Source organism: Osmerus eperlanus, chromosome 5 (assembly GCF_963692335.1).
Source record: "Osmerus eperlanus chromosome 5, fOsmEpe2.1, whole genome shotgun sequence".
Classification (NCBI taxonomy): Eukaryota; Metazoa; Chordata; class Actinopteri; order Osmeriformes; family Osmeridae; genus Osmerus; species Osmerus eperlanus.
Window position 1 is genome coordinate 961,660 of NC_085022.1, and position 20,543 is coordinate 982,202.

Sequence of the window (20,543 nt, forward strand, 5' to 3'; positions counted from 1 at the left end):
GCTTTAATGAATAGGAACACCCTACTGAAGCTTTAATGAATAGGAACGCCCTACTGAAGCTTTAATGAATAGGAACACCCTACTGAAGCTTTAATGAATAGGAACGCCCTACTGAAGCTTTAATGAATAGGAACACCCTACTGAAGCTTTAATGAATAGGAACACCCTACTGAAGCTTTAATGAATAGGAACGCCCTACTGAAGCTTTAATGAATAGGAACGCCCTACTGAAGCTTTAATGGTTCTGACAACCCTCTCGATGACCAAGCAGATCAGTGAAGGAGCGTCTGGTCTCACCTGCGTCTCCGTCCTGCATGGAGGCCAGCAGGCCCTGCAGCACGGCGGAAGCCAGCATGACGGCCAGGGTGTCTGGCTGCAGGCCCTGCACGCTGATGAAGGCCTGAGCCTTCTGGTAGCGGTCAGGCTGCCGGGACAGCAGCACCTTCTGCAGCACGGCCAGGGGCTCTTCGTCTGAGATCTCACTGTACAAGCACCGCAGCTCCTGGAGAACAGGGAGACACAGAACCACGTAAAACTACACTGCAGCACTTATGCAGAGGTTTGCAGAAACGTCTACAGAGTAAAGCCTCTACAAACTGGAAGCTTTGGGGCCTTACCTTGGAGAGCTCGTACAGGCTGAGGACCTGCTTGCAGTAGTTCTTGCCGTGATGACACTGGTCCACCAGCCGCTGCAGCTGACTCAGCACCTGGTCCTCTGGGGAGGGAACCATCACGAAGGAGGACAAGCTGGTGAAGCTGGAGGCTGCAGTGTAGAGACAGACATCACAGAAGATCACAGACATCACAGGAGATCACAGTCATCGTAGGAGATCAGAGTCTATAGATCTTGTCACATGATGACACAACACTAAACCACTACAGATTTGTAACATCCTAGCCTTGTGTCCTCACCGCTGGGCAGCCTGTCGGCAGGCGAGCCCTCCTGGGGGAGCATGCCCGTCAGGCCGGCCTGCAGCTCTCCAGACGCCAGGCCGCGGCAGCGCAGCACCAGCCAAACATCCCGGGGACAGAAGGAGAAATAGCGACACACGCGTCCCGCCTCGTGGACGCAGCCCTCATCCAGCAGCTGCCCCACCAGCCAGGAGAGCGCGCTCCGCTCCCGCTCACCCCCCAGCGGCCCTGAAGCCTCCCTGCCGCCCGCCGGCCCCTCCAGACCCTCCAGCCCCTCCAGACCCAGGTACTGGGGCTGGTTCAGCACCGCCATCTTGGAGAAGGAGAACTCCTTCACCAGGGCCTCGTAGGAGTTCTCCTCCGGGGGAACGGCAGGAGCAGGAAAGGAGAACATGCTCTCTGTCTCCATGGCAGTCTGCAGAACCTGCTGCCGGACAAGGCTGGTCCAGAGCTGCTTCTCCAGGTCCTCCAGGCGCTCCAGGGGAGCTGGGCTGAGCAGGGACAGCCAGTGGCCAGCCAGGCCCAGGAGGAGGCACCTCTCCTGGACACAGACCAGCTCCACCTCCTCCACGGAGCCATGTCGGGGCTCTGGACCTCCAGCCTGGGACAGGAAGAACTCCGAGGCAGCCTCGGGACTGGTGCGGTTAGTCCTGAACTGATTGTTGCATTTCCTCCAGAAGGCCACCCGTGTTTCCCTCCTCTCCCACTGACGCTTGGCCTTCTGGGAGATGAGGTCGTGGACTAACTGTGTTTGAGGTGACAGAAAGGCAGGTACAATTAGATTACTTTTGTGTGTGCAATTTTTATGACAGTTTTCAAGTGAAGTGTGAAAGGAAAGGAAGGGACAGAGAGAGAGATGATGACATACAGGAAAGGGCCCTGGCCGGATTTGAACCCAGCTGTGGTGAGACCGGAGTTCAGCCTACATAGTACCCACACCTGTCCTCTGGGCTAGCAGGTAGGTCTGGTTAGAACGGACTCACGAGTTTGAGCCTGTGTGGCTCCTCGTTAGCTCACCTCGTTAATGACCAGGCTGTCAATGGGCAGGCCAGCCAGCTCTGCGACCTGGCGCGCCTGGCTGAACAGAGCACTGGCCTGCAGCTGCTCCAGCAAGCCCTTGCTCGCCTCCTGCAGGGCGGGAGTGGAGTAGCTCTCCAGCAGGGCGGGGGGAACACTCACACACGTGTCCTTCAGGACCTGAGACAGCAGACTGAGCTTCTTGAAGTCTGGACCTGCACACACACACACCACTATCTTAAGCCTACATAAACACATTATAGTTAACTAGCTACTAACTTTAACGGCAGGGTTTCATTTATGTGTTAAGTAGTAGTGTATGCTAGGTCATTTATGTGTTAATTAGTAGTGTATGCTAGGTCATTTATGTGTTAAGTAGTAGTGTATGCTAGGTCAGTAGTAGTGTATGCTAGCTTGTGTATGCTAGGTCGTAGTGGTATTAGTAGTAGTGTATGCTAGGTCAGTAGTAGTGTATGCTAGCTCGTGTATGCTAGGTCGTAGTAGTAGTAGTGTATGGTAGGTCAGTCGTAGTGTATGCTAGCTCGTGTATGCTAGGTCGTAGTAGTAGTGTATGCTAGGTCAGTAGTAGTGTATGCTATCTTGTGTATGCTTGGTTGTAACAGTAGTAGTGTATGCCAGGTCGTGTATGCTAGGTTGTAGTAGTAGTAGTGTATACTAGGTCAGTAGTAGTGTATGCTATCTTGTGTATGCTAGGTTGTAGTAGTAGTAGTGTATGCTAGGTCAGTAGTAGTGTATGCTAGCTTGTGTATGCTAGGTCGTAGTAGTAGTAGTAGTGTATGCTAGCTTGTGTATGCTAGGTCGTAGTAGTAGTAGTAGTGTATGCTAGGTCAGTAGTAGTGTATGCTAGCTTGTGTATGCTAGGTCGTAGTAGTAGTAGTAGTGTATGCTAGGTCAGTAGTAGTGTATGCTAGCTCGTGTATGCTAGGTCGTAGTAGTAGTAGTGTATGCTAGGTCAGTAGTAGTGTATGCTAGCTTGTGTATGCTAGGTTGTAGTAGTAGTAGTGTATGTCAGGTCGTGTATGCTAGGTCGTAGTAGTAGTAGTGTATACTAGGTCAGTAGTAGTGTATGCTAGCTCGTGTATGCTAGGTTGTAGTAGTAGTAGTGTATGCTAGGTCAGTAGTAGTGTATGCTAGCTTGTGTATGCTAGGTCGTAGTAGTAGTAGTGTATGCTAGGTCAGTAGTAGTGTATGCTAGCTCGTGTATGCTAGGTCGTAGTAGTAGTAGTAGTGTATGCTAGGTCAGTAGTAGTGTATGCTAGCTCGTGTATGCTAGGTCGTAGTAGTAGTGTATGCTAGGTCAGTAGTAGTGTATGCTAGCTCGTGTATGCTAGGTCATAGTAGTAGTAGTGTATGCCAGGGCCCCGTTCGTCGTAAGGGTTGAAGCTAAGTTAATCAATTGTCCCTTTAGCCCGTTAACATTAGCGAGATGAGTGAGAACAGCAAATATCGGTTCGTCAACGGCTGATCCGCATCCAAATCATGTGGTTAATTTCAATCAGGCTAAACTTATCAGGAAAATTGCACGTGCACGTCCTACTTCAAAAGGCAGGAAAGGTCGATCACCAAAACTGTGATTTTCTAACGGTATGATGGCGGAAAAGACGAAAGAGAGAGCGGTGATAGGCTATTCTCGCCATCCGAGCAAACTATTATAATGAGTCTAGACAATAAGCATATTATCATGGCTAAGTCAAACACCTCCACCGCTGCCAGAGCAAAACAAGCAGCTTGGGAAAAAATTGCCGATAAGCTAAATGCGAAAGTTTTGGGGAAATGTATAGGCTCATCTTAAGTGCCTCATTGCCCCAATCAATCAGATCACATTTCTTTAATTGTGCCTGCTGGTATAGGCTTAATGGAAATTAATAATCGAATGAGATCTTGCTAGCGAAAATAATGATCTCAACTCTTTCAGAATAAGTAGGCTAGATAAAAACAAGGCCAAAGAGTATCTAATTGATACGAATTCATAGACAATTATGAGGATATATGTAGGCTACTGCGCTTATATCATGTACTATATATGTGTAAATGCATGTAGGCATATGTGTAAATCCCTCTTTGATGTCATTGACTGGGACATGGCCAGGGAATATGATGAATTGATTCATCAGCTGGTTAAGCGCCAAGTACACTTTTCTTACAGCAACGCATGCTGCGGCTTTGCCAGTGTTTTCTGCATCGCCTATACTGTATAAAAATGTAGCCTATAGCCTACCTGACGCAAAAAACCTCAAGGCTATGCAGTCTGAAGCACAGTTAACCCTCGTGCTGCCTTCGGGTCACATGACCCAAAGGTTCATAACGAACCATCGTTGTGTTTACCCAATTTTACCCAATACAAAAACAAATACAAATAATTTTCTTTTAACCATTCCAATGTGGGGGGTCTGAGACAGCCCGACAGTTAAAAGAAAATGCTTCACTTTGTTTTTGTATGAGGTAAATTTGTCGCAATACGACGGTGGGTCACAATGACTGATGGGTCAGAATGACCCGAAGATAACACAAGGGTTAAAGTTTCAAGTAGCTTGTCAATTTCTTCACATGTCAAGACATAAAAAGGAATCGATATGACGTTTCCCACTCTCCCACAGTGAAACATAAAAAGCACAGGCACAACAGATAAGACAAGACATTTCGTAAAACATAGCGTTACATATTCACATACAGAAGCATAAGCTCATAATAAAGCATAAAGCTTGCTGCGGCGTGTGATATTTGCAATGTACGGCCCGAGAAGGTCTTGCAAATAAATGAGTCCATGTCGGCTGAATCGATATCGCTCAAACAAGAACGTCCGTGTGATCCGTGTGAAATAAAGGATCTTGGCAATCGCGAAGAACTCTATTGGTATGGAAAGCTAATCGAACTAAATTATAGCTCCTTGGTCAACTGGGTCTCTCAAAAAGGGAGCTGCCATGTTATTTTCCGGGGGTGTGGCAAGCTTATCCAGCTACACTTACGTTAGCCTGCTCTGGAGCAGGTTAGTGCTAATTGATATGTTACTATGGTGATTTATCGAAAGTTGCTTCCACGAACCAAAAAGAGGGGCGTTTTTTTTTATCTTAGCCTGAAAATTAGCTCGCTAAACCGCTTAGCGAGCTACGACGAATACCCCCCAGGTCGTGTATGCTAGGTCGTAGTAGTAGTAGTGTATACTTGGTGTTGTCTATGTCATGCTCCTGTTGTCTATGTCATGCTCTGTTGTCTATGTCATGCTCCTGTTGTCTATGTCATGCTCCTGTTGTCTATGTCATGCTCCTGTTGTCTATGTCATGCTCTGATGTCTATGTCATGCTCTGATGTCTATGTCATGCGCTACATTATGTTATGGCGCATATGACATTATGTTGTCTATGTCATGCTCTGTTGTCTATGTCATGCTCCTGTTGTCTATGTCATGCTCTGTTGTCTATGTCATGCTCCTGATGTAGCGCATGACAGACAACAGGAGCATGACATAGACAACACCTAGTATACACTACTACTACTGATGTTGTCTATGTCTATGTCATGCTCCTGATGTTGTCTATGTCATGCTCCTGATGTTGTCTATGTCATGCTCCTGTTGTGTATGTCATGCTCCTGATGTTGTCTATGTCATGCTCTGTTGTCTATGTCATGCTCTGTTGTCTATGTCATGCTCCTGTTGTCTATGTCATGCTCCTGTTGTCTATGTCATGCTCCTGTTGTCTATGTCATGCTCTGTTGTCTATGTCATGCTCTGTTGTCTATGTCATGCTCTGTTGTCTATGTCATGCTCTGTTGTCTATGTCATGCTCTGTTGTCTATGTCATGCTCCTGTTGTTGTCGATGTCATGCTCCTGATGTTGTCTATGTCATGCTCTGATGTCTATGTCATGCTCCTGATGTTGTCTATGTCATGCTCTGATGTCTATGTCATGCTCCTGATGTTGTCTATGTCATGCTCCTGATGTTGTCTATGTCATGCTCCTGATGTTGTCTATGTCATGCTCTGTTGTCTATGTCATGCTCTGTTGTCTATGTCATGCTCTGTTGTCTATGTCATGTTCCCGTTGTTGTCTATGTCCTGCTCCTGAGAATAGACTGGCTTAGGCCAGCAGCCAAGATGAGCATTGTGTTTCACAAGGTGTGATGGTCAGAAATCGAAGACTGCGTTTTTTAATTCAAATGTATTCTATTTTCATATTTTCTTTAGCCGTGGTTTTGCGCCACAACATAATGTAGCGCTTTGACCATGTGTTATGGTTGGACTGTATGTTCCCGTTACACCGTGTTGCCGTTACACCGTGTGTTGCCGTTAGACCGTGTTAGTGTTACCGTTAGACTTCAGCAGCCGGTCCATGTCCGCCAGCAGCCGCAGCAGTCTGCGCAGCTCGTACTGCGTGGAGCACTGCTGCATGAGGATGAGCAGGAGGGCCGAGGCCTGGCTCTCCTCCCACGCCAGGGGCAGCCCCGCCGCCCCGCCGCCCTCCGCCCCGCCGCCCCGCCGCTGGGAACGACAAGGAGAGGGACGCACAAGGACAAGCACAATGGACAGAAATTCAATTATTAATGATGATTACACAAGGGAAGCAAACCCATACAGCAACTATATGCATTCACCATCTCTTCCCTGGAGCAGGAGTACATCAATAATACACACTAGAGACTGTTAGAGAGGCTCTGAAAATCTCTTGAATTAAATTCCACATAATGAGATCATCCTTTTCAAATGAGACAGTGTACAATTTCTGGGAAAATTGTGAGGCGTGCTTGCGGAGTGCCATAAGAACAGGAGGCTGGACATATTGATGTTCCGTGGCTGAAAGGGAGCTCTGCTCTCTGGGAGCGAGGCCTGTGAAGGTCGAACTGTTCAGATGAGAAAGAGGAGTCTGTTCCCTGTATGTGAAGCCAACCAGAGGACTTCCACACAGTATAACAAAGGATGAGTGTTGGGCTCCACACAACAACACACTCGACACTGTCCTTGCCTGTCTGTGTGTGTGTTCATGACAACTCTCATCAGGAGCAGCAAGGTCACACACGCACCACCATAACTTCTCTCCCTCAGACAGCGTTGGGGCATTCGTTTTCTTCCAGGTAACAAACCTTTCAGATGTTGATGCTTTGACACGCCCTACATCTTTAATGGGAGACAGCCGTACAAACATAGGTCAAACGCCTTCCTCTTACCAACACGGACTACAACAGAGCACAGTGCACTGCCTTCTTCACAGAAGTCAGACCCCAGGAAGATTCATTTCTCCTAGCTTTGAATTCGACTTTCCATTTTTATATTGACATTTATTTTTTGTAGTTTTCAGGTTTCTTAAGACAGAGACAGTTAGAGGTATACAGGAAATGTCTGGGAGAGAGAGAAAGGAAGACAGGAACGGCCGGGGGCTACTGTGGTAGGAAGTACTGAGGGCAGGGTCAGGAGGTACTGAGGGCAGGAAGTACTGAGGGCAGGGTCAGGAAGTACTGAGGGCAGGGTCAGGAGGTACTGAGGGCAGGGTCAGGAGGTATTGAGGGCAGGAAGTACTGAGGGCAAGGTCAGGAGGTACTGAGGGCAGGGTGTACTGAGGGCAGGAAGTACTGAGGGCAGGAAGTACTGAGGGCAGGGTCAGGAGGTACTGAGGGCAGGGTGTATTGAGGGCAGGAAGTACTGAGGGCACGGTCAGGAGGTACTAAGGGCAGGGTCAGGATGTACTGAGGGCAGGAGGTACTGAGGGCAGGAGGTTCTAAGGGCAGGAGGTTCTGAGGGCAGGGTCAGGAGGTACTGAGGGCAGGAGGTACTGAGGGCAGGAGGTTCTAAGGGCAGGAGGTTCTGAAGGCATGAGGTACTGAGGGCAGGGTCAGGAGGTACTGAGGGCAGGAGGTACTGAGGGCAGGGCCAGGGGGTACTGAGGGCAGGAGGTACTGAGGTAGGAGGTACTGAGGGCAGGAGGTACTGAGGTAGGAGGTACTGAGGGCAGGAGGTACTGAGGGCAGGGTGTACTGAGGGCAGGAGGAACTGAAGGCAGGAGGTACTGAGGGCATTGTCAGGAGGTACTGAGGGTAGGAGGTACTGAGGGCAGGGTCAGGAGGTACTGAGGGCAGGAGGTACTGAGGGCAGGGTCAGGGGGCTACTTACATTGATCAAATACTTCTGGAACTCCAGGAGCTTCTTCTGGGCCTCTGGGTAGTTTTTGTAGTCGCAGCACAGCTCATACATCAGCAGCACGTGGATCAGGGGGGAGTCCTGGAGGGAAGGGTGGGGAGAGGGGGGAGGGAGGCATGGAGTACTCAGAACTCAGTTCAGAGCTGGGCATGTCAATCATAATACATAAGGCGGTCTCTCAGACAGCTGTGAAGCTAAATTGTTGATCTTGTGAAGATTATTCACGGCACCTTCTGTTCTACCAGCCTGTCATCTCACACCTGCTGTTCTACCAGCCTGTCTCCCTCACACACCTGCTGTTCTACCAGTCTGTCTCCCTCACACACCTGCTGTTCTACCAGCCTGTCATCACACACCTGCTGTTCTACCAGCCTGTCATCTCACACCTGCTGTTCTACCAGCCTGTCATCTCACACCTGCTGTTCTACCAGATTGTCTCCTCTCACACCTGCTGTTCTACCAGACTGTCTCCCTCTCACACCTGCTGTTCTACCAGTCTGTCTCCCTCACACACCTGCTGTTCTACCAGCCTGTCATCACACACCTGCTGTTCTACCAGCCTGTCATCACACACCTGCTGTTCTACCAGCCTGTCTCCCTCACACACCTGCTGTTCTACCAGCCTGTCATCACACACCTGCTGTTCTACCAGTCTGTCTCCCACACACACCTGCTGTTCTACCAGTCTGTCTCCCTCACACACCTGCTGTTCTACCAGCCTGTCTCCCTCACACACCTGCTGTTTTACCAGCCTGTCTCCCTCACACACCTGCTGTTCTACCAGCCTGTCATCTCACACCTGCTGTTCTACCAGCCTGTCATCTCACACCTGCTGTTCTACCAGCCTGTCATCTCACACCTGCTGTTCTACCAGCCTGTCTCCTCACAACGACCATGGGCTCACAGCAACGACGTTTCCGTTTTTGTCCGTTTAGCCGAGTGACTGACAGCAGACAGAGTCCACCACCGCCCCACTAGGTGGCAGTGTTGCCACAGGCCAGCAGCGGTCTTCACAGCACACATGAACACATGCAGTCTAAACGGACATGAGTATGAGGGGGCTGACCCGCTGGAAGAGCTGGAAGCCTCGTATCAGAGGGCTGACCAGGCGCTTCCTGAGCAGGGCCCTCCAGATGATGGACAGGTCATGGAGGTTCCACTCGTGGTGTCGGGGGCTCTCATGCAGGTGGGCGGTGGCCTCCTCGGAGACGACTTCATCCACAGAGGTCAGGACCCACACACACAGGCACTGGAGGAGGTCCGCATCCTGTCAGTCCAGACACACACACAGAAACACACGCACACACACACAGAAACACACACGCACACACACACAAACACACACGCACACACATAAACACACACACACACGCACACACACACAGAAACACACACACACAGAAACACACGCACACACACACAGAAACACACACGCATACACACACATAAACACACACAGAAACACACACGTACACACACACAGAAACACACACACAGAAACACACGCACACACACACGCACACACACACAGAAACACACGCACACACACACACAAACACACACGCACACACACACAGAAACACACACGCACACACACACAGAAACACACACGCATACACACACAGAAACACACAGAAACAGAGCCTGTCAAGAACAACATCTAAATAATCAGTGTGACTCACAGTGCGTGGGTACAACTTTTCATAACACTGACTCATACTGTGATTCATAGTAGGGGGCGTAGCCAGTATTGGGCCAGGGCGGCACTGGCCCGCCCACATTACTCACTGGCCCGCCCACATTACTCACTGGCCCGCCCAGGCAAGTTTGATCAAAATGCATTTTTAGTTTATTTTTATTATTCAAATGTATTTAAGAAAATATATTAATATAAAACTGATTTATAGAAAATGGAACTGTTGAAGCAAGTAGAACGATAAGAGCGTCTGCTAAATGACTAAATGTTATTGTTAGCTATGGTTGCTAGGGGTTCCGAAGACTCTGGGCGGCCTTTAGCCAGCTAACTTTGCTAGACTAGCTGCTTTTTAGCCTATGTACTAACGTCGCCACAATAATGGCTAAACAAATGACCTGCCCCGGACCGTTTTTGCCCTGGATTCCTCTACTAGCCTGTCGTCTGGTAGGCTACCTTTGCCCTGTCATCCTTCCTGCCTCAGTGTGTACCGAACTCTGCCTAGATTCATTGTTTGCCTTCTGCCTGCTCCGTTTTGTGCTTGTAATAAGTGTGCGCTCTGCGCTTGGATCATGTACCCCAGTCTCCACTGAGTAGCCTATTTGTTCCACTATGCTGGTTTGTCCAGCCTTTATTGAGCTCTGTTGGTTAAACATGATGTTTAGATAGTGTTTTGTTGTTGCCTTTGCTGAATATTGCAAAGTAAAGGTGTCACTGTTTTTGCAGTTGGTCTATTATTTTTTCTACTCTCTAACACCGTGTCGTAACTGGGTGCGAGCGTACGACTGTCGCGTAGCATCGGACGCTCTCTGTCCACACTGTATCCGTCAAATTCACTTCTTCGAGCGACCAAAAAATTAATAGAAACAGGGCGTCCAACAAAAATTTCTGCCAAAACGTCGCACTAATTATTATTTAAGTCTTTTTTTTTTTCTAGGAAAAATTATATGCCCACTCACTTTTGCACTGGCCCGCCCAAAATACAATTTCTGCCTACGCCCCTGATTCATACAGTCACAGAAGCAGGAAACACCAACCATGTAGTAAGCAACAAACTAACTATACTTATTGTATCCTAGCATTACATTTGACTTCTGTAAAAAGACATCACTTATATGATTTACTTATATAAATGACGAAATGTAAATGATGCTTTTATCCAAAGCGACCTACAGAAAGTGCATATAGAAAACAGCACATCAGGATCAGAAGAGCGTGGACCTGACAGTTCCTCAGCGGTCAGAGTGCAGCTTGGACCTGACAGTGACTTGTGTGTGTTCCCCAAACATAGCAGCTCTCCTCACCTGGTGGCAGGCAGCCAGCACGCCCAGCGTGGGGCAGCGCAGCCCCACAGCCTCCCCCAGCAGGTGCCTCCAGGGGCAGGGCTCCTCCTGGCTCCGCAGCAGCACCAGGAGCAGGTCCCTGGGGGCCTCCGGGGCCTCGTGGCTGGGCAGGCTCACCCCACCGCCCAGGCCCCCGGCCAGGGCCTGGTCTGCCCTCCACTGCAGGTCCTGGAGAGAGAGGGTCAGGTGGGCCTGCAGGGCGGGGCCAAACTGGCCAGCGAGTGACCTCACCTGTCAATAAGATAAGAGATAAGATAATCCTTTATTTGTCCCGCAGTGGGGTAATTGCAGTTTGCAACAGCAGCAGGGTACAGAACAGAACTCAGAGTACAATTAGATATAGGAAATACAAAATATACGAGATACAAGATACAGGGAGTTATATAAAATATGAAGATGAGGATATAAGTGTATAAAATAGTAAAATAATATAATAATATATAAAGTAAGTGAGACGAATAACAGTGAGATAAATAACAAAGATGGGAACCAATCAAAGACAGGAACCAATCACAGACAGTAATCAATCAACTGCAGATGTTGATGTCTGCCCACCTGAGTGTTATTACATTAGCACAGTACCTGTTGAGGTGGGTAGCTGTGTAGCTGGACAAAGAGCAGGAAATGAAGCCAGTGTCCGCTGGCGGCACAGTCCAGAGGGTAGACAGAGCTGAGAGGGAGGGTGTGCAGCTGGCAGAACTGCACCGGCAGAGCCCACTCCTTCCCCGCCTCGTGCGACCACCTAGGACCACAACCACACAGTGACCCTTCTGGCACGCACCAGGAATCACACACGCTGTCAGCTCCCAATACCGCACTTATGCGGTACTGTTCAGCTGTTACTGTTCTGTATGTTCTGTAAGGGGAGTCAGATGGCTGAGCGGTGAGGGAGTCGGGCTAGTAATCTGAAGGTTGCCAGTTCGATTCCCAGCCGTGCCAAATGACGTTGTGTCCTTGGGCAAGGCACTTCACCCTACTTGCTTCGGGGGGAATGTCCCTGTACTTACTGTAAGTCGCTCTGGATAAGAGTGTCTGCTAAATGACTAAATGTAAATGTATAATCTCCCACTGTACAATTGGATTTAAGGAAAAAGTACTTGAGAAGCAAAGGCAGTCAAACGGCCATTAGCTGGGACTGAAAGAGATATCAATGCATTTTCAGACCATGTTGTGTGTTTCTGGTTGGGTATTGTGTGAATCTAACCTGTTAATTCCCTTCCTTTCAATTATGTCCTTCACAGCAGCCTCCAACAGAGCAAGCAGCTCCTCTGCTGTCGCCCTCTCAGCCTCCACAAGCCTGCTGCCTTTAACAGCTGAAAGCAACACCCACACCATGAACACGGCATTCATGGAGAATAAAAGTATGTGTGTGTCTGTTTAACAGTTCAAGGAGCAGTACGTGTTTCTGGCTAACAGTAGTAGGGTTAGGGTTAGTATGAGGGTGTATGTCCTGTACTAAGTCCTTGAGAGAGTCTGTAGCTGTACCCAGAGAGTCTCTGTGAGAAGCTGTCGTTGTCTCGTCGCTGTTCTGGCTCCAGTGAGCGAGGACCAGACTAAGGGCCTTCCTGTCCACCCTCATCCTGAGGCTGCACACCCCCAGGAGCTCACAGAAACAAACACATGCTGCCACCACGGGCGCACTGCTGAACAGCTGCATGGCCAGGCAGTATGCCTGCTGAGCTGCACACTGCAGGCTGGGAGAACAGGAGGCAGGGAACTCAGTTAAACGTGACATTTCTATATCTGAAAAAAATGAAATTGCTTTTGCTCTCTTTTCTTTCATTTTTTTTGTCCAAGAACAAATGGAAAATGTCACAGACATAATCTTTCAAGAAGTTTCTTCTGAGAGTAAAGACCTGAGTTCAGAACTCACTGTGACTTCACGTCGGTGAAGGTGGTTAAATTCTGGACAAGAAACGTTCCGTAGGCGAACGAAGGTCGTCCATGACGGAGGTAATACAGGAAGTCCAGCTTCTCAATCATGGCAAACTGGCTAACAAGGTGTGGGCTGGAGAAATGTGGCAACTCTGATGAAGTTTCTCCTAAGCACACAAGCATCACACAATGCATCACGTAACAAGCAGGGCTGTTTCTTTCAGCATGTTGCTGCCCCATTCATGTTCCCTGGCTTGGTTGGCAGTGCAAGATGTCAAAGGGTCAGTTCTGGTGAACAGACATTGTACCTTGGGAAAATCAGTTGTCGGTTTCTTTCGAGCAGAACTCAATGTTCTGTTTGTGACTTTGGTGTGTTCTCTTGTGAGTACGTACCAGTAGAACTGAGCGTGTTGGCGGACTGCCAGGAAAACAATCTGGAAGGATCCAAAGGATGCAGCGACTGAAACAGAATCAAAAAAGAAAACAATCAGCAGAAGTATTGAGACGAGAAAAATACAGAATTTATATTCCATTGTAGCCCCGGCGCACATTCCAGAACAAGTGGTCTTCACAATATTGAGGCGAACAACATTTCCATTAAAAGGTGTCAAGCTCAGCACGTTTGGCAAGTTTGGGATCATTACTGGACTGCAACTGGGGGAGGGAGCCGAAACCAGCTTGACATTTGCTTCAGCTAAGGAGCTCTAATTGGGAGTCTGTTAACTTGACTAACTTTTCGTGATGCAAATTCCAAGAAAAGTAGGATGGTGGCTCTCTCTCTCAGACAGACGTGCGTACACCCAGACAGGTCTATTACTAATTAGAGAGATTGCTCCCTGCTATCAGTAGCCTGGGGGCAACTGTCTAAGTACTCGCTGTTTAGCCTCTAAGCGCCAGATGGCTAGCGCTTTTCTATGAATGCTAACAACCTGCTCAGGCTTTAGCATGCAGCTAGCGTCTGTAAATGCTTCTGTGGACCATCTGCAAATTTCTAACACATAGTTCAAGCTGATCACCCAAACCATGTGGGCTCTTCCAGGGGCTGTGCTGTGCATGCTAAGGGTACAATACACCAGGGGCTGTGCTGTGCATGCTAAGGGTACAATACACCAGGGGCTGTGCTGTGCATGCTAAGGGTACAATACACCAGGGGCGTTGTTAGACATAAAACTCTACGGGCAAAGGCCCCTATTCATATCCCTTTTTTCTTTCAAGCTTGCTGCGCACGATGCACTACTAGGATATAGAACCCTTGCTTAACCCACTATACACAGTTCAGGGACGCAAGTTTGATATCAGCTTTGGCAGGGACATCAATAGTTAATGCGAGCGCGCACTTTTTTTCGCATTAATTTGAGCGCAAATACTGTTTTTTTGAGCTTCATGTAATATTGTTTTTATGTTTTAGTCAAAATAAGATGATCGGTAGGCCTATCATTTAGAAACTTTCTTTAGTTTTGTAATGTTTTCTTAGCCTATCAATTATGACTTGTGTGCCGAGTCTGACACCTGGACTTCTGTGTGCGTGCTGCAGTGGCTATTTGGCAAGCTCAAAGAGCGCGCTGACATGGAATTCTGCGTGCATCGGTTTGTGTTTTCGGTTAAACTGCTTTGATTTTACAAGCGTTTATTGGGATACTGCGTTTATTTTTTCCGGGATAATCAATCTAAATGAATGCATTGACTAATAAAGTAAATTGTTACACTCAAACTTTAGATTTTACTGGGGCACAGCAGATTTATACTGGGGCACGTGCCCCAGTAAAAAGGGTCTAACAACGCCCCTGCAGTACACTGAGCTATGTGCTGTGAATGCTAACCTACAGTATAATCAGCTGTGTAATATACAGTATACTGAGCGATGCACCGTGAATGCTAATGCTAACCTAAAGTATACTGAGCGATGTATCATGAATGCTAATGCTAACCTACAGTATAATGAGCGATGTACCGTGAATGCTAATGCTAACCTACAGTATACTGTATGTATCAGTGCATGGTTACAGTAGGGGTGTAGGAGGCTAAACAATAATTATTTATGAATGACACAAAAAATACACTGGTCACAGACAACTGATGGCGTCTGTGAAACCATGCACTTCTGATCCTTGATTATCTGCAGACGCTTTGGAATACAAATCTAAAAGAAAAAACTAAAATGCAAAAGTCAGTATTTTTGAGTACCTGCATGAGGTGGTAGATGGAGGTGTCGGACGATAGGGTGGAGGGGCCACTGGGGGGGAAGAGAGCAGCTCTGAGTTTGGGGTAGAGGCTCAAGGCCATCTTCAGCAGCTGGGGGTCCACCCTCCACGTGGAGCCCCCTGATCCCAGACTCACCACCTGGAACACACTGCAGGTTTTAACACAACACACCTGGAACACACTGCAGGTTTTAACACAACACACCTGGAACACACTGCAGGTTTTAACACAACACACCTGGAACACACTGCAGGTTTTAACACAACACACCTGGAACACACTGCAGGTTTTAACACAACACACCTGGAACACACTGCAGGTTTTAACACAACACACCTGGAACACACTGCAGGTTTTAACACAACACACCTGGAACACACTGCAGGTTTTAACACAACACACCTGGAACACACTGCAGGTTTTAACACAACACACCTGGAACACACTGCAGGTTTTAGTACAACACACCTGGAACACACTGCAGGTTTTAGCACAACACACCTGGAACACACTGCAGGTTTTAGCACAACACACCTGGAACACACTGCAGGTTTTAGTACAACACACCTGGAACACACTGCAGGTTTTAACACAACACACTGCAGGTTTTAACACAACACACCTGGAACACACTGCAGGTTTTAACACAACACACCTGGAACACACTGCAGGTTTTAGTACAACACACCTGGAACACACTGCAGGTTTTAGCACAACACACTGCAGGTTTTAGTACAACACACCTGGAACACACTGCAGGTTTTAACACAACACACTTGGAACACACTGCAGGTTTTAACACAACACACCTGGAACACATTGCAGGTTTTAGTACAACACACCTGGAACACACTGCAGGTTTTAACACAACACACCTGGAACACACTGCAGGTTTTAGCACAACACACCTGGAACACACTGCAGGTTTTAACACAACACACCTGGAACACACTGCAGGTTTTAGTACAACACACCTGGAACACACTGCAGGTTTTAGTACAACACACCTGGAACACACTGCAGGTTTTAGCACGCACAACACAGGGGCAGCAGGGCAAGCTAGCAAGGGCCAAGAAGAGCATGTGCCCACCAGTTTGGTCAAGGGAATACATTTCTTTATTTGCCATTTTCTTATTGCTATTTACTAGGGATGCACGATATATCGGTGGCCATATCGGTATCGGCCATATTTTGAGTGTTATTGGTCCGATAAAAATATTTGGTCGATAAATTAAAGCCGATATATTATGGATTATTTCTGCCCGTTGAACCACTTATTTTTTTTGTCATATTTAAGAAATCTGATCATTTTGGGAAAAGAAAGATCTATATGTTTTATGCAGTTAAGGTTTTAATAAAAGCAGTTGTCCACTGTATTTGTTTGCCTTTTTGATTTTGTAACAAGCTTCAGGCTTTGTATTTATCGGCCTCTAAATATAAAGAGTTATCAGTTATCTGTATCCCTACTATTCACCATGAACAAATGGTATTATGTTAAACAAGAGCATGGAAAATAGGTTTCTCTAACTAGAAATATGCCAACCAACCAACATACAGAAACATCATGCATCTATCCAGGTCTAGTAAAGACAGAACCAGCCCAACAGGAGTGAGAAAAGAGCCAGACCTGGTCTATGCCCCCGGGGGCGAACATGATGGTGGCCAGGGCCAGCAGGCTGTGTCCCTCCAGGAGCATGCTGCTGACGGAGGCCTGGCTGCCTGGGAGCAGCACCTGGGCACTGGTCAGGCTGGCATGGAACACACGGCCCGGCTCTGGAGGAACCAGAGAACCATGTGGTTAATGTGTATTTAGAAGATGCAGGGGGCTGGCTGGGGGGGGGGGGTCAAATGCTATACCACTGAGCTATAACGGCTTTAATGACTATGTGTCGTAATGTTTGATGGTTGGTCTAATTTGATCCACGAAGCATATAAACATTTATTACTCTTTTTTCTATGTTTCATATTCTGAATGCTTCTTTGCTTTCATGTAATTAGATCAATCAAAGTGAACTTCATTCCAAAAGCCCAGAGGAGCTGATTTATATATTTATTGACAGTTTCATGGATCTGACAACTTACCCAAGAGGTCTCTTGTAATCTCCTGAATTTTCACCAACATTTCAAACCACGGGTGGCTTTCGTATAAACTCTTATCTGCCAGCACAGGGCAATTCCTCGGGGTTAGCCTGATAAGGGCAGAGAGATGTGGTTGGAATATGATTGCAACAGTAATTGTAATTTTGTAGATGTGTTTACTGAAGAATATTACATATTTTTACCACTTAAAACATACAGCCACGACAACGTGAGTGATCATCAACTCACAAACCCATCAAACATCAATCCTCTTTTGTTACAACAGTTGTGAAATATTCGTTTGCAAATCCCCCTTCTGGTTCTGTGTGTCCCTCTTCCCAACCTGTAGTGGTCCAGGTATGTGTAGAGCAGGCAGCGCAGGCAGCCGTCCAGGCAGAGGTGGATGAAACGTGTGTGGAAGTCGAGGCCCAGCGCTGAGCGGTAGTGGGGGAGGGGGTGGGCGGCCTGCATCACGCCCCCGGCCTGGCCCAGCCTCCACAGCAGCTGCTCAAAGTCAGCCATCTCAGCCTGGACAAACAGCCCTCTCCTGGGGAGGGGCCGTGGAGAGATGGGTGAGAGGTTTAACACCCACCTACAGTACCTAGCTAGCTAGCTTGCCCATTACTTTTTTTTAAATGGGGGGGGGGGGGGGGGGGAGGTAACCACTGTTAATAATTCTTCCCAGAAACGAAAGATCCTAGAACAGCAGACCCTAGAACCGCAGATCCTAGAACAGCAGATCCTAGAACAGCAGATCCTAGAACAGCAGATGAGGCCAGCGTGCCCCTGAGCCGCCTCACCTGGCCAGCATGTGGAGGATGTGGTCCCTCATGTGGGAGCTGCACAGGGTGTGGTCATTGACGACGTCTGGGGGCAGTGCCGGCCACTGGGGGGCGCTGGCGGGGTCCCCGTTCTGGGAGCCCAGGTTCTGGATCCAGCAGGTCACCCTGGCCTGGTCGTGATGGGATGTCAGGTACCGCCAAAGCACCACGGAGTCACAGGCACTCACTGCTGCTAACAAACACAGCTCATCAAATCCCTCTCTTCTCTGTATGACTGACGGAAACAGAAACACTTAAAATCAACAATGTCGATCATTTTAACATCCTTCCGAGAAACAAACAAGGGTGTTTTCCTCTGAGGTAGTTATACATACAAATATTTATGTGATGTCTAAACAAAACTAAACGTATTAGGGGGGGGGGGGGGGGCAAAGCCTCTCTAATGACCCCTACAGACACACACAACACAGTTGTGTGTGTCGCATGTGACAGCAAGCCGTACCTGAGTCCTGTAAGTGAGACAGAGAGATGGTCCTCTGAGTGTCTGGATCCCAGTGTGTCACCCAGTCCAGGCGGAGGGACATAAACAGCCTGGCGTCCGACTGGGAGCTGGCCTCTAGCACTCGCTGCTCTAGCAGCCTCTTAGAGGCCGGGTCTGTCTGGGCCATCTGGAGAACCCTGGGAGAATATGGGTGGTGTGATAAATAAACACTAAAAAAGCCAAATGTTCTTTGTATGAGAGATAGATGATATAAGAAGAAGATTGCTAATCTACATTGTTTACTGAAAACAGAGGTGGAATTCCAGAACATTAGTGTAGTCACTGTGTCCAGAACATTAGTGTAGTCACTGTGTCCCAGTTCCTAATTAAACCACCGTTAGCTTGCCATTATTCCTGCTGTGTGTGAAAAAAGAACTGAAAGAGGACATCGTGTCCTTCAAGATAAATGAGGAAAAGACAGGGAGACTTCTGTATCTGCAATCTATTACCTTTCTCTGTCCACAGGCTGGGAGGCTCGAGTAACAGGCACGCAAGCCAAATTCTCAATCTGTTTGATGAACGCAACTCTTTGAACCTCTTCCTCTGACAAGTACCTCTGCTTCGACAGCTCATCCACCTGGGCAAATGAGAAGTCCAAATCGTAATTAGATTTTGTAATTCCAAAGTGAACGCTGCAAGAACTTTCTAAAAAGTAATACGATCAGAAAAGACAAAGAAATGAAGTGAAAATTAGAGGTTTCTTATCACCAGACCCAGGTAGTCTCAGCAAATGGTACCTGGAACAGGACAAACTCCCTCCCAGACATCCAGTGTTAGTCTTACCACAAAGTCTCTCAGCTCCTGGTTGTCAGTGTAGAGACAGATGCTGTGGAGTTTCTTCTTCACGTTGAAACCCTGAAACAAACCCAGAAAACCTGCGTCAGTGCTGCACCACAGAGAGGATCTTAATCACCAGCCTGTTCACACGGCCAAACAGAACCAACAAGGGAACTCGTGTTGGTTCAGGGGTAAATAAAGAGAGCCTGTTAAGTTGGGAGCGAACGGCAGCATTCCTCTTTAGTCATGGGGCGAGAGATACCAACATCCTCACTCTCTCCCTTTAAATTAGTTTGATGATTTGAGTTCCTGTTTGAGTTTGAAGTTGAGCAGCTGTATTTTCTCATCACGGTATTTAACTGTTAGTTTACTTATATAGGTTACCCACTTTAGAATGAAGGGGGGGGGGGGGGTATTTCAGTGGAAACCAACAGCAATATCAAAAATGGGAAAATATAAGATATGGATTTCTTTCGATGTTGAACAATGTACATAGTGTCTAATGGTTTCCAGACAGCATGTCTTGTCTACTAAAAAAGCTTAAAGTATTTTTATTTTTATGTTCTCGGTGGCTGTCTGACCAGATGAGGCCGCTGGCTAGCTGCTGGTCTCACCATGTTCCTGAGCAGGGTGCTGGCTAGCTGCTGGTCTCACCATGTTCCTGAGCAGGGTGCTGGCTAGCTGCTGGTCTCACCGTGTTCCTGAGCAGTGGGCTGGCTAGCTGCTGGTCTCACCATGTTCCTGAGCACAGGGCTGGCTAGCTGCTGATCTCACCATGTTCCTGAGCAGGGGGCTGGCTAGCTGCTGATCTCACCATGTTCCTGAGCAGGGGGCTGGCTAGCTGCTGGTCTCACCATGTTCCTGAGCAGGGTGCTGGCTAGCTGCTGATCTCACCATGTTCCTGAGCAGGGTGCTAGCTAGCTGCTGATCTCACCATGTTCCTGAGCAGGGTGCTGGCTAGCTGCTGGTCTCACCATGTTCCTGAGCAGGGGGCTGGCTAGCTGCTGGTCTCACCATGTTCCTGAGCAGGGTGCTGGCTAGCTGCTGATCTCACCATGTTCCTGAGCAGGGTGCTGGCTAGCTGCTGATCTCACCATGTTCCTGAGCAGGGTGCTAGCTAGCTGCTGGTCTCACCATGTTCCTGAGCAGGGTGCTGGCTAGCTGCTGATCTCAC

The 20,543-nt window shown here is 48.1% G+C and overlaps 1 protein-coding gene across 2 annotated transcripts in view; it reads right to left on the reverse strand.

The window, feature by feature from the left end:
* The window catches only part of spg11 (SPG11 vesicle trafficking associated, spatacsin), a 36,925-nt gene that overhangs the window by 4,815 nt on the left and 11,567 nt on the right, over positions 1–20,543 (reverse strand). For both annotated transcript variants that reach the window (XM_062460902.1, XM_062460901.1), the window contains exons 12-32: positions 19,376–19,447; positions 19,042–19,169; positions 18,554–18,729; positions 18,070–18,280; positions 17,613–17,816; positions 17,273–17,379; positions 16,818–16,963; positions 15,173–15,328; positions 13,382–13,448; positions 12,987–13,155; positions 12,599–12,807; positions 12,318–12,426; positions 11,696–11,855; positions 11,075–11,344; positions 9,144–9,344; positions 8,051–8,158; positions 6,256–6,427; positions 1,930–2,144; positions 913–1,657; positions 618–763; positions 298–502 (exon numbers count right to left, since the gene is read on the reverse strand). In XM_062460902.1, coding sequence (XP_062316886.1) covers positions 298–502; positions 618–763; positions 913–1,657; positions 1,930–2,144; positions 6,256–6,427; positions 8,051–8,158; positions 9,144–9,344; positions 11,075–11,344; positions 11,696–11,855; positions 12,318–12,426; positions 12,599–12,807; positions 12,987–13,155; positions 13,382–13,448; positions 15,173–15,328; positions 16,818–16,963; positions 17,273–17,379; positions 17,613–17,816; positions 18,070–18,280; positions 18,554–18,729; positions 19,042–19,169; positions 19,376–19,447 — 3,976 coding nt within the window. The remainder of the gene's footprint in view (positions 1–297; positions 503–617; positions 764–912; positions 1,658–1,929; positions 2,145–6,255; positions 6,428–8,050; positions 8,159–9,143; positions 9,345–11,074; positions 11,345–11,695; positions 11,856–12,317; positions 12,427–12,598; positions 12,808–12,986; positions 13,156–13,381; positions 13,449–15,172; positions 15,329–16,817; positions 16,964–17,272; positions 17,380–17,612; positions 17,817–18,069; positions 18,281–18,553; positions 18,730–19,041; positions 19,170–19,375; positions 19,448–20,543) is intronic.